At 53.8% G+C, this 13,947-nt stretch overlaps 1 protein-coding gene across 4 annotated transcripts in view; it reads right to left on the reverse strand.

Moving 5' to 3' along the window:
• The window catches only part of GFRA2 (GDNF family receptor alpha 2), an 82,797-nt gene extending 69,151 nt beyond the window's left edge, over nucleotides 1–13,646 (reverse strand). For 2 of the 4 annotated variants that reach the window (XR_003907746.1, XM_029937010.1), the window contains exons 1-2: nucleotides 7,569–8,071; nucleotides 1,624–1,707 (exon numbers count right to left, since the gene is read on the reverse strand). Coding sequence is in view for 3 of the 4 variants with exons in the window: in XM_029937010.1 (XP_029792870.1) it covers nucleotides 1,624–1,707; nucleotides 7,569–8,022 (538 nt within the window). In the remaining variant the exon portion in view is untranslated. Of the gene's footprint in view, nucleotides 1–1,623; nucleotides 1,708–7,568; nucleotides 8,072–12,935 lie in introns of those variants that run through there. The other 2 variants (XM_029936995.1, XM_029936987.1) reach the window with 2 other exon arrangements.
• Nucleotides 13,647–13,947: the final 301 nt, after the last annotated feature.

The following is a 13,947-nucleotide window of genomic DNA, read 5'->3' on the forward strand; positions in this document are numbered from 1 at the left end:
TATTTGCAAACAGAGCATTTAAAAGGTAATTAAGGTTAAATGAGGTCATAAAGGTGTGGAGGTAGAGCCATAACCAATAGAACTGGTGTCCTTATAAGGAAAAGAAGAGCTCTCGCTCTCCCTTGGTCACTCCTTCCTATCCTACCCCCACCTCACCCTGTGAGGACATAGTGAGAAGGCAACCATCTGCAAGCCATTGGAAAGAAGCTCTCAGCAGAAACCAAACCGTGCCAGACCTTGATCTTAAACTTCCAGCCTCCAGAACTATAAGATAATAAATTTCTGTTGTTTAAGCTCCCCACTCTATGGTATTTTGTTATGGCAGCCAAAGCAGACAAAGATAGTATTTCTCTACAGAGAATTGCCTTTTCTTCTTAGGAGGGCAATAATGGAAAAAGAAAGTTTGAGACACACTCCTAGAGAATTCTTCATTTGAAAGGGTTTGGGGTCTTACCAGAAAGCCTTTCATTTCACAGTTTAGAGTACTGCTTCTCTACTGGTAATGGTTGTGCCTCCAAGAGACATTTGGCAATGTCTGGAGACATTTTTGGTTGTCATGACTCAGTGGGTTGCTCCTGGCATCCAAAGGATAGAGGCCAAGGACACTGCTTAACATCCTATGGCACACAGGACGGCTCTTCCCACAGGACAGAATTACCCAGGTCAAAACGTCAGTGGTGCTGCCATTGAGAACCCATGGTTTGAAGCAAAAGAAACTTCCGGAGGCTTCACATACTGCCACAAAATTTCCTAGAAACCTGCGGCCTGCAGCCCTGTCCTGTAACAGCCCCCTGGCCACCTCTGGGCACCAGTGGTGGCTCCAGAAGGAGTTCATCCCCAAGCCCGCACAGAGCAGTTCCCAAGACTGGAAGCCCCCCAGCCACCAGTGCCCAAGCAGGGGCAACTGCCCTGGGCCCACAGGTCTCCCAGAGGCCAGAGGGAACAGGCCAAGAAGAAAGAACCAACAAACTCATCGGACTCCTACCCAAGGACCATAGCAAGCAAAGCTAGAGCTCAACACACTTTTTCTCACTTTCTGGAGCAGGCCAAGCACCAGAGAACCAGAGGCTTCTCAGTGGAGTTCAAGAAGAGCCCTCGAGGAAGGAGACTCTCAGAGGAGAACCAAGAGTAGTGATACTACCGCCACCAACCACAGCTAACGGTTCCGATCTGGGACCTCTGCTGTGCTGCCCAGCAGCTGGTTGAGCCCTTTACAACCATCAGCTCATTTGGACCTCATGACAATCCGAGGTAGGTACTGTCCCTCTGCACAACTGAGAAAACTGAGGCACAGAAAAGTTGAGCAACTTAACCAAAGTAGAATTCCAAAGTGGAAGAGTTGGGACCCAGAAAGAAGGACCCAGCAGGCCAAGACCGGTAACAAAATAGGAGAGTGACACCACGTTTCAGATTCAACACCTACTGCATGGTGTGCTCATTCTAGGCAATTCCCATAATGCTCCACTCCACAGACAACCTTGGGGATGGCTATTATGGTTTAATCTTTTACAGATGAGGAGTCAAAACTCAGAAGCAGTAAGGGGCTTGCCAGCGGAAGGCAGAGCCGACTGAAGGCCAGGGCACCTGGGAGGACCAGGGAGGCCCCAACACGAGCCCACTTACCTGAGAAGATTGAAGCAAGCCTGAAGATATCCGAGAGGCGGGAGGTCACTGGCTCATAGGGTGAAGCTTCATAGAACTCCTCACCTAGAAGACAGAACCAGTGTCAGGCATAGGCCCACCCTTCCTACAGGACTAGACAAGAGTAAGTTATGAATGAAATGGTGAGCATTTCATACAGGTAAATTCTTTCTCGCCAACTAGAGTAGAAGTCCCCACAGCACGTCAGTACTGCCAATACTCTCTTCTACTGACCTCCCTGCATGTCCAGCCCTTTCTAAGGACTTCCAAATGCTTCTCAGAAAAAGGCACTGGGGAGGAGGACAGCCTGTGGAAAGCCAGATATAAATCACAGGATTTAAAGCCAAAAACCCTCCAAAGTCATTCAGTGCAAGTTCCTCATTTCACAAGAGAGGACTCTGAGGTGGGCCAGAGAGGTGAAGCAACAGACTGAAATCACACAGCTACTCATGGCAGAGCTAGACTAGCCCTTGGTCCCCTGACCCTCATACCAGCATTCTCTCTCATCACACTAAGTTGGCTCTACCCAGGCCACGTAAGGGCACTGAACTTCCTCTTTTTTCCCATCGTGTCACCAGGACAGGGCTGAAGGTTTTCTGAGTGAAGGCCTGATCCCCAGCTTGTCTGACTGACTCCCCGCCACCTGCTGGCTTCTCAGATTCCTCCTCGAGGCTTCAGGGTGCATTAGAGACTTGGTGTATGGAAAACAAGCGAGTGACAGGAGATAAATGGCACAAGGATGCCCCGGAGACCCACCACCTCCACATGGGGACTCCCGCCCCTCTGCGGACACCTCGCATGAGAGGAAATATCCTCCTGAGACATTACTGTGAGGAGAAATCAATGGATAATCACTCAGACTGCGTGTATGTGTTGAAGGGGCGGGGGAGACAAGTGATGACCCACAGCCTCACACATTGATTTCCTATCCACCCAGGGCCCAGCACCTAAAGAAGAGTACATGTGGGGTGGCATCCATGGGGGCCACCTACAGGAAGCTGCCAGCCATCCAGAAGAGGGGGCTTGGAATCTGCCTGTAAGAGGCTCATTCAGCCAGGTCCATGAGCTCACCCAGAGGCTAGCACTCAAGGCTTATCCAGCTCTCTGCTGGTTCAGAGAGCAGTTATCAGTCTGCTATCTCTGGCAGACCCCCCAAAAATGGTATGGATCACCAGATGTTCATTTTCTCCCTGGAGAAATAGCTTTACTTCATACCCTCATGTTCTGCAACACCCAGCACACACAATGCATTGAGCACAATGGGCACCCAAGTGGTATCTTACTATTCAAAAGGTACTTATTCTGGGGCATCTGGGTGGTTCAGTTAGTTGAGCATCCAGCTTCGGCTCAGGTCATGATCTCACTGTTCGTAGGTTCGAGCTCCGCGTCAGGCTCTGTGCTGACTGCTAGCTCAGAGCCTGAAGCCTGCTTCAGATTCTGTGTCTCCCTCTCTCTCTGACCCTCCCCTGCTCATGCTGCCTCTCTCTGTCTCTCAAAAATAAATAAAGAACATTTAAAAAAAAAGAAATTATTAAAAAAAAAAAAAGGTACTTATTCTTTCAGGCCAGTCCCAATCCCACCTTCCCACTGGACTGTCACAGGCCTATACCATCTCAGGAAACTCCACTCTACCCACAGACATGGGAGAAACTCCCAGTGGTGGGGTTACCAGCCATCGCTATTTGTTAGAGCCAAATAATACAAAAGCTTTTTGTAATCAAAATGATGTTACACTGAGCCTTCTATGTACCGGGACCACTGAAAGTGCTTTAGGTGTACTAACTCATTTAATCCTCTTAATTTCTCTATGGAATAGGCATCATTCTTCTGTTTTATTGATAAAGAACTGGGGTACTGAGATGTTAAGGAACTGGCCCAAGGTCACAGAGCTGATAAGTGGCAGCTTTCAAACCCTGGCAGCTGGCTCCAGAGTCCAGGTACTTAACCATCATAAATACTGTCTCCAAAATTAAAGGTGTCATTGAAACAAACTGTTCTTACACAAGTGGTGCTGCTGTTTAACTCTTCACAGAGTCAGTCTTATGCCAGCCAGACTGGTCTCCCAGACCAGGTCCTTCCCTCCTGCATCTGGCAAAGCTAGGTAGACCCCCAGGTATGGATCAGCTAGTGTGGTTGACTGGAGGGAGTCTGTCAAGGAAAACAGCCTCTTGCAGGACTGGCTGGAAAGGGCCCATCCTATTTAAGTCAACCCATGCTGCCTATTCCTGTGGCAGAATTCACCAGTGGGAAATCAGAGACCTGGCCACTCGGGCATCCTGGCAACCAGATTAAATCTAGGATGTCAGGCTTCTGGGCCATGACCTGGAAGAGGCCTTTGCTCTTCATATTTGAATGACCAGAATGACCTCAAACTTCAGTTGCCACCTTTGGAGAAGTCAAGAAGTCTGGTCTCAAATCCCCCATCCAGCCAACAGTGACAGTGCCACCATGTAAAATACTGGTGGTTATGGTGGTGGTGACAGAAGAGGAAGATGAGCCTGAGACCACAGGATCTCCCCATGGCAGCTGGAAAGGAGCCTGGATAAGGAGTCCTGGGGGCCCTGGTCCCACCAGCGCTCCTCCCTGCACCTCAGCTTCCTCACCAAAGTGGGAGTGGGATGGAATGATCTCTAGGTCTTTGCAGTTGGGACCATCTAGGAGCTCAGCAGAGGCCACATTCCCACCACCACCAGCTCTGTACATAGCTAAGGTCCTCAGGCCAGGCACAGCTAAGCCTCAGGTGGAGGGAGAAGACAGGAATTGCACCCACTGGCCACCCACCAGCTGGGGCCAAGGAGAAGCCACAATCAAAGTCCAAACCCACACAGATCTCTCCTCTCCACAAGCCCCCACCCCACCCCAGGCCCAAGCCAGGTTATTAAGTGTTATTAAGGAACAGGGAGGAAGTACTTGCAGCCTCCCCCAGGGAGTCCACTCATCCCACACCGTGAATAATTAACTCTCAGGTGGATCCTGTCACTCACAGAAACATTATTTGCTGTTAAAAGGCCTCTCAGCTTCCCCTCCCCAGCCCTGCACAGAAACTACCTCTGCCTCCCAAAAGCTGGGAATGGGGGTGGGGTAGGATTTGAGGAAGGAGAAAAGCAAGAAGCCTACTTTCCTAGAATTGGTCCAGGGGAGGGGTCTCCTAGCCTGTATGCTGGCCAGCACAGGGGACACGGTTGAATCTGTGCTCTCATCTTTTGAAGTACACAGATGTTTGCCCAGTAAGGGAACCAACAAGCTAGCTCACGCCTCTCCAGCCTGGCATTCCGAGGTTGAAAGGGCCTTGAAGACCACATGGCAGGACGCAGCATAAACGCACAGAATGCACACCGTTATCATTCAAATGCCTCACTGCCTGGGCTCCAATCAGCAAGATCCTTGGTGTTCTGACTTGCTCTTCCAGCTGGCAGTTCTTCTGTCCCCTCCCCAGTGCATTTGCCCTGCAAGCCCTCAGCAAGCCCACCCCCAAAGTACCACCAGCCCACCTCCCTTGAGTCGAGACTGAAGGCCATGGGAAAGAAAACAAAACACTAAACAAGCCAGCGGTTGAATCAGGGACCTCAGTTTTCACGCACTACAAAGGCATCCTCCAGATGAAGACCACTCCTCATCTTGCAAAGAATAAATGATACACACTTTGTGGCTGGTGGTTTTTCCCTCTCTACTCTAGAACTCGAAGCTACTAGGAATGGGAAACCGACGAATAAGGGATTACTCTGCTATTAATAGTGGTAACACTGTTCATAATTACATGCCCAGTTTACTCCCAAATTCAGGGCAGATTGGAACTATCTTGGCCACTGGTTAGGAATCCCTCATTCTCCAGCCCCTGCACCCAATCCCAGTTTCCTCCTTCCCTCTGGCACCCTGCTCCTTCATCCAAGGCTAACCAAGGGCACTGTTCCACAGCGCGCCCCTCTCTCTTCACCTCAACGTCCCTATCACTTCCAGTCTACCTTAGCATTCAAGCTTCTCCACTCTCTCCCCTCTTACAAAACAAATCATCCTTTGTTCTCCTCTCCTCTTCAAACCAAAGTTCTAGAAGCCATCCACAGTCACCACTCCCAGCCTCCTAGTTCCCATTCACTCCCCAGCCAGGCTTCTGCTCCCAGCAGCCACCTACAAAGCTCATCCCAAAGGCATTAGGGCCATGTCCTAGAGACTGTGGACCCTTCCTCCTCTCCAGGTTTCCTCCTGTACCTCCCACCTCTCTCCCAGCACCTCCCCCCCCCCACCTCTGCAAGACCCCTTGCCTCCCCTGCTGGCACATCGTTAAATGCTGGTGGTCCTGGTAGCTCTGTCCCTGCCCTCCTCTCAGTGTGTGAGCACCCACTCCCATGGCTCCAGTCACACCTATAGGCTGATGGTGGCTCCTCAATTTCCATGTCCAGTGCCACTTCCCCACCTGGGTTCCATCTGTGTGTAGGGCATGGCCAGTGAGAGCCATGCGACCCAAAATAAAGGCATCATCTCCCTGCCTTCCCCCCTGAGCTGCTTCTTGTGAACCCACCCAGGTGCCCAAAATAGAAAACTGCCCTCCTTGAGTCCTTTCCCTTCACCAAGACCTGTTGATTCCATCTCCTAAATAGCCCTTGGACGCTCCCTCTTTCCTACCACTGTCCCCAGCCAGCCACCACTACTCCAGGTCTGTATCACAGCCTCCAAGCAGCCCATCCAATCTACTCTCTTCACTGCAACCACGTGAACACTGTCCAGAAGCAGAGATCACATGGCCTCACCTTGCAGGACTCCCTGCTGCCCACCAGGTCCCACACCCCTCCCCTCTCTTCACCTTATCCCTACTTCCAAGCCCTTTACTACTAAGTTACTTACAGGTTTGCAAGTGAGTTCAACTCCCTCCTGTGGGCCTTTGCCCAAGCTCCCCTCCACCTCCCACACTCTCCCCACATCCCCCCTTCCCCGCACTGCTGTGTAACTACAGCTTACTCCTTAGTCTCAGATCAGAGGCTGCCTCTTCTAAGGAAGGCTCTTTAGATTTTATAAGAGGCTGCCTTGGGCTACCTCAATACCAGTGCTTTCTGACAGCACTCACACCACCAAGCGACAGGAAGCCCCTCACTTATATGCATCCACCCACAAACTCTGAGATCCAAGAAGCCAGAGGCTACCCCAGCTTGTTCTCCAGTGTTCCCACAAACTTGGCAGAAGATAACCTCTCAATAAACAGTTGTTGAATCAAGAAATGAACATCTAACCAAGGTAGCCAATCCTCCTGCACTATACACAGATCCCCCATGCTGGAGGGAAAGGTGGGGGGGAGCAGGTTGTTAGGGAAGGGGGTGGGTATGGTTCCGCCTTGGGACCTGAAGCGGCCTGCTGCCCATACACTGCCCCAAGCCCTATAGAAGGTGCCTAGGTCAGCCCTGGGGTCAGGAAGCCACCTGTAGAGCAGGCACCCTGGCAGCAGGAAGAACAGAACTGGGACTGCCCTCAGCTCAGCGCCCAGGGCTTCGGGATGTGGCAGGGGCTGGTTTGCTTGGAAGCACAGCTCTGCATGCACAGGATGCACCCCTCCCTCCTCCATCTGCCCAGGTACTCCAGCCTTCCCTTCTCTAATATTACCACTTCACTGGCCCATCAGTCCATCCATCCCTCCCAACTCCTACTTCCTCCTTTCTACAGCCTCCTTCTTCTCCCACCACCTGGCCCTCCCTACTTCTCAGCGGTCACTCTGCCTCCTCCTTCACCTCTCCAGGTGGCTCTCTCCAACAAGTTACTTCCTCTGCGTTCTGCACCCCCCCAGCAGGGGGCGATAGAGAGCGGACCAGTTCCCTCCACTACCAAGTCCTCCCCTGAACCTGCACCCCCCCACCCCCACCCCCGCCTTCCCGCTTAGCGCTCCCCACAGCCCCCAATCCCAACGCAGCTCCCCACCCCCCGCCAGGCTCAGCTGGGCTTACCCTCGGTCAGCCCCAGGTGGATGCTCCAGTAGATCTGTAAGCACTGCAGCTCCCTCTTCATGCCCCGCTTGCAGCGGCAGTCGTAGAGCGGACTCTCCTGCAGGACCTCCAGGGCCGCCTGGCACTCCTTGTTGGCCAGCATGGTGTTGCGGTCCCGGCCCGCTAGGCACTGCCGCAGCGTGCGGTAGCGGGAGCTACAGTTGGATTCCGCGGCGCACAGCTCATTAGCCCGGACGCAGTCCACTGGGGGGCGCCAGCCGTGGAGCTCGGGGCCCTGCAGGGAGGAAGGGCTGGCCAAAGAGCGGAGGGTCTCGTCTGGGTGATGGGGAGGGAAGACAAGCATGAATGAGGGCCGCCATGATGTCTGACCCAAGATGCAGGCCTGGGAGCTTGCGCCCTTCTGGGAACTCCACACCCGTTTTACTCCAATGCACACCACCAACACTGACTCCATGCTGCGTCCCCACCAAAGAGCAGGTCAGAGGAAGGACCCCAGACACCAATACCCCTCCTCAGACCCTGGCTCTACCAGATTCCCTTCAGATTCCACCCCGTCACACCGCAGCCCTGGGCCTAGGAGCAGAGTGCAGTAAAGCCTGAAGATCCTCCAGCAAAACCACAGTGCAAAAGGCCAGGAGGCCAGAGAATAAGGTCACAGCCTCAGCAGAGAGCTGGGGGCTACAGGGCCTGCCTGAGCATGCAGAGGGGACCTTCGCTTTCCTGCTGCCCAAACCTCCATCAACCTCAGCTCCAGCCAGAGGTCTAGTCAACGTGCTGGGCTAAGCCGGGAAAGCAGCAGAATATTATTTAACTTTTCTAGTCTGTTAGGACTTTAGAGACACTGTGTCCAGCTCCCACAGTTTACCATGGGGGGAAACTGAGACCTAAAGAAGAGAGATGACAACTCAAGGTCACACGCAGGCCAAAAAGGCCCCTTGAACTCCTAGCCTGTCTGTTCTGAGTTCCCAGACCCTAAGAGAAGACCCCAGAGACAAGCCTGAGCCTGTGGCCTGAGGCATGCCTAGAAGGAAGCAGCTACCCTCCCCTGGCCCAGCCCTCCACACCTTCCAGTCCAAGGGCACACTGGCTGGAGACCTGAAAACAGGATTTCTGTAGACAAGCTCTACCATAGCCCCGTTGACATAAAGTGCTACAGGAAAGCCTGACAAGCAACTTGATTTCTCCTGTGTGTGTGTGTGTGTGTGTGTGTGTCCAGACAGGCCTTTTCTGTCTCTCTCACACACACCTCTCTCTGACTTCCTCCTAAGGTCTATTTCTCCATCACCTTTGCTCTTTGAATCATCACCTGTACTCTCTCTCGCTCTTTCTAGCACCACCTATTTTCTTCTCTTTCTTCACCCCCCCCAACCCTGTCCCCTCTGCCTTTTTTTTTCTTTCCAAAACCAAATAATAAACCAATTACAAAAGGGAAATAGCTTCCCTCCTCAGACCCTGGCCTTACACATGCAGCCTCACCTCTCCAAAAGTGAACAAGAATTAAGCCACCCTTCTTACCCATCACCCTCAGAGCATCTAAACCCACAGGCCTGTGAAGGAAGGGGCTCAGGGAAAAAGATTCAGAAGTGAAGGGTAGGGAAGGGCCCACTTGGTCCTGTCAAAATCAGCCTCCCAAAATGATTTCCTCTAAACACAGATATTTCCCTGGTCTCCCTGTCCTCTCCAAGCCCCTCACTCCAGATCCTGCCCCAGAAAAAGTTCTGTGCACCAGAGCCAAGACTGCCTTTTCCAAGTCCCAGGAGTGATCTGGGAGACTTCCTCCATTCCATCTAGCCCAAAATTGTAAGATCCTGGGCCAGAAGTCGCCCTCCTCATAATCCCGCAGAATCCCACCAACCCACCCCATTCCCTATCCAGAACAGCCACTTCTCACTCCTTCCCCCAGGAGGCCGTGTTCAGTGGGGGTGCCACTGCAAGGGGACAGCGACACCTAGAGGCAGAGCACTGCACCATGAGCCTGTCACTCCCCACAGCTGCGGAGGGAAAAGGAATCCACTGCTGGGAAGGGAGGACACCTACCCACAAGAAAAGAAAGTAGAGAAGCAAGGGGTAGGCCAGAGCAAAAGATAGTCCCCCACCCATTGACCATACCTCTGCCCCAGGACAGGAAGAACTGACAGCTGTGGCCAGCCTGAGACAAGACCAGAGCCAATATGGAGTGAGTGGGGGCATCTGCCCCAGGCACCAGCTGGAGAGGTGTCCTCCATCCAATTAGAGGCAGCAGCTTCATTTCCTGGCTTCAGCAAATTCCTAGGTCCCTGAGCAAGACTCAGTGCATCAGGGCCACCCACAAGCAGCCGAGCTGACCCAGTCTCACTTGCACCTGCTGCCCCCACCTAGCCAACCAGCCTGCCTGCTCAAGAATGACCCAGCCCTGGGACTCCCACTGACTTCGCCCCAGCATCCCAGCAGCCTTCTCCCCTCCTACCTTCACTGAGCCTGAGGATGCACTGTCGGAGACAGACTGAGAAAGGAGCATCTTGGGCAGGTTTAAAGGTCAGAACATTGCCCCCAGGGGCCTGAGGCAATAAGGGCACTTACCTTGCCTGCCCTTCAGGTGGATTCTAGAGCCCCTTGGGACAATCGTCACAGATTCCTGGGGTCCTGTGCCAAAAGCAAGGGCTTCCCCCCCCCCCCCCCCCCGTCCTACCAGCAGGCACAGGTGAGTGGGGCAGGAAGATGCTCTGGAGAGAGCCAGTGCATCCTCTCACCAAATCTCTGACTGCACCTATCCCTGGCTCTTCCAGGTGGCGTCATGACCCCCAGAACCAATCAAGCCCAGCAAGGAAAAAAATAGCAACTGAGGGCCTTGGGCCAGGAATTCTAAAAGAGTAAAGGTCAGAGAGTATCCTGGAGATGCTCCCAAGTTCCAGATCAGGAAAAAGCTCAGATCCATCAAGAAAAGATATGTGGAACAGCTTGTAGAGACAAGGGGGACTGAGAGACTACGTGGAGCTACAAACACCTTCTGTAGTAAACGTCTTGGCAACAGCCAGAATCCTAATTCTCTCCCTGGGCATGTCAACACTGGAGGTCAGGATGACTGGCCAGGAAAGCCCTTCTACCCCCAGACCTCACTCAGACCTGGGGGGGGCGGTGCTCACTGAAGACCTATGCTCCTGGGAACATGCTTCACTGTGCCTCACACACACTGAAACTGTCTACCAAGTCTCAAGCTCCACAAAAGACTCTTCCCCAAGTGAAATTTCCAACCAACAACCAACAGTGGGCTCCTTGCCAGGAAAGTGGCCCTGAGGCTGAAGTTTCCTTAATACCAATGTATCCCCTCCTCCTTGGTGGGCCTAACCCACAGCCTTCCAATACTGTGGTCACTCAGTTAACTCCTCCCCCCCAGCTTTGGAAAGGGGCATCTCAAGGGAAAGGCTCTGACCACAAGGGCTGCTGATCCCCTGCTCTTACTCCTCCTCTCACCACTCACCACCCAGGGTCTCAGACTCCAGGGTGCATCTCTGACATACACACACACACACACACACACACACACGCACACTCTCACACATCTATATCATGAGAATAGTCAACTCCTCAGCCCTCTCAGCTGAAAAAAGCCTGCCTGCATCATGGGCCGAGACAGGACTAAGGGGCCCATATTGCTGTTTTCTACACCGGGACGTTAGAAGGCACCTCTGGGGTGTACACAGCTCAGCAGCGCACAATCTGATTGCTTTTCCTGAAATAAAAATTTCTTTTATTCTTGGCCCTGCTCATTCTTGGCCCCAGAAAGCTGAATTTTCAAACCAGCTGTGGGAGAAAAGGTCAGGTTTTATAACAACCCTTTCAGAATGAGAGCCCACTTGCAGTAGCCAGGAAAGGCTCCCAGTGAGCCCGGAGTACCTATTCAGCTCCCTCCCATTAGCTTCTCCTGCCTGGGAGAGGAACTGCCCCAGGCCTAGGAAGTCAGGACCACCAAGGCCACACCCCTGAGCAGGGCCAGGCCCCCTGGGGAGTTTCTGGGAAGGAGCAGAGGATGGGGGTGGACAAAGGGTCCAGGGTCCAACCAATATTGACTCAAATCCCCTGTTCAAGTCAGGAGAGCATTATTAGACCATCCACATCTTAATGTGACAGGCACCTACCTCTTCAGGCCTTCCCCTCTCCCTTCCTCCAGGAGGCAAAGGATACACTCTGGATCCAGCTAGGCAGCCTGGCTAACATCAGGCCAGGGTGGCGGGAAGAGCATCCACACTGGAGCAGACGAGTGCTCCATCAACACATGCATTCCCTGCTCCCTCTCTGGAGCACCTACCCTGGGGGCAGCAGCCTTGCCAGGGACTCCAGGTCTGCCCAGGGCCTCAGAAACACCTTCTCCCTCACCTCCACTCAGGGGTATGCTCTCTCTCAACCCATTTCCCAAGCAGCTGAGAGGTTGGCAGTTCTGGGTGGGAAAGAGACTGCCCAAGGTTCAGGGACACCAGGCAGCCCCTCCTCCCTGCCCTTGGAGGAGGGGGCTTACAGAATGAGCACTGGTCTTTGTTCAGACCCCTTTTTTTTCCAACATTCCTCTCTTTCTTCACCCAAGGAAACAAACTCTGACCTCCCTCCCTCTTCTTCCTACAAGCTAAGGGGTGCCCCGCGGCCAGAGGTGATGAAGGATAGGCCGTGAAGGGCTTCTCGAAACCCTCCACTGCTGCCCCAGTATCCGGCTCGGGTCTGGGCTGGAGGGAGGGCTAAGGGTGGGGGAAAACTTGAAAAGTGTTCTAGGGAGCAGGGCCACTGGAAAGGGGTTCGGGTGCGGGAAGCGGTATGCACTTCCCAGAGGTTGATTAGGAGGTGAGGGGATGGCTGCCATCGTTGCCCCCACACACGTCCAAGCGGGAGCTCCTGGAGAAACGCATGCTGTCCACCCGAGTCGATCCAGGAGCCGACAAGAAAGATGGAACTGGCATGATCTTTCTCTGCACGACACTGAGCCTCTCCCCACCCTCCTCTCTTCCAAATCAAGAGTTGGAATTCTTTTTTCTTAAGTTTCCGCAATTTGAACCCATTATTTTGAAACAAATGAGTGCTAGTAGCATTGTGTGAGAGTAAGCGAGTGTGCGTGTGTGTGCATGCGTATGTACGGGGATGGTTAGGGTGTTCCACGTCTCCTTCCCAAGCCTCCGCGTAACCAGCCAGCAGCAGTTCGCGTCCCTCCGCCCGCATCCTCACCGCCCGGCTCGGCTCGGCAGCGCCGGGGCCCGGCTGGCTCAGCGCCGGGTCTCCAGCCCGCGCTCCGCTCACCCGCCGCGTCCCCGGTTTCTTGTCGGCGCCCGAAAGCGCGACCCCGCGCGGCCCCCCAGGCTCCCGCGGAGAAGCTGCCCTCCTCCCTCCCCGCCCGCAGGTACTCACCTAAAAGGAAGAGGAGGCAGAAGACGTTTGCCAAGATCATGTTAAATAAATCCCACAGTTTTTTGTGTTTTTTTTTCTTTCTCCCTTGGGTAAAGAAATAATAACAACAGCAATAATAATAGCCAAGCAGTGATAATCAGCCCCAAATCCAATGCAGAGATCCCAAGCTAGTCCACCCGATGAAGATCCCGAGTCCTGCGATTCTCGCCTCTGGGGTGGGGGTTAAGGAGGTCGGTGGGCTGCCTCTCGACGCCCCCCTTGCCAACCAAAATCAAATATACACGTAAATGAGGGTATATCTGTTTTACAAGCCGAGAGCCCGATCCTCGCTCTGTCCTCTCCTCCGCTGGTCCGGGAAGGCGCGAGTCTCCGCGGGTCCAATTCCCCTGCGCTTCCCAGTAGCTGACTGGGGAGGTGGGGGAAAGGCAATTTGAGAGTGAAGGGTTGGAAGGAAGCCGTGAGAGTGGGGGTCAGAATAAAATGCAAATAGGAGAGAAATCCACGGACGGGTGTTAGCGCCAAGGAACAATCCGGTGGGAGCTTCGAGGACGAAAGCCCGGAGTCGCTTCTTTCGCACCACCACGAAGAAAAGATTCAAAAAAAAAAAAAAAATCTCCCGCTAACCCCTGCTCATCTCACTTTTTTCTAATGGAATTCCAGTGACCGGGTGTCTGCGTGCGTGTCTTTCTCTCGTCTCTCCCTCCCTCTCCTCTCCCAGGCTCTCGCTCTTTGCTCTCGCTCTCTCCAGCTCTCCCTCGCTCTCCTCTCTCCCTCCCCTTTCCCCCTCTCTCCCGGCTCCTCCCTCCGCCCGCCCCCTTCCCCCTTCGCGGCTCCCTCGCCACGGCTCTCGCGCCCGCGCCCCTTTTCTCCGCCCGGGGCTCGGCGCTCGGGCTCCCTGGCGGCTGGCGGCGCCGGGCGCGGGAGCGCGGCGGAGCAGCGACACTCTGCAACGGCAGCGGCGACACGGCGGTGGCGGTGGCGCCGGGGAACGCTGGACGAGAGGAGAGCTCCG

This window comes from Suricata suricatta, chromosome 1, assembly GCF_006229205.1.
Source record: "Suricata suricatta isolate VVHF042 chromosome 1, meerkat_22Aug2017_6uvM2_HiC, whole genome shotgun sequence".
Classification (NCBI taxonomy): domain Eukaryota; kingdom Metazoa; phylum Chordata; class Mammalia; order Carnivora; family Herpestidae; genus Suricata; species Suricata suricatta.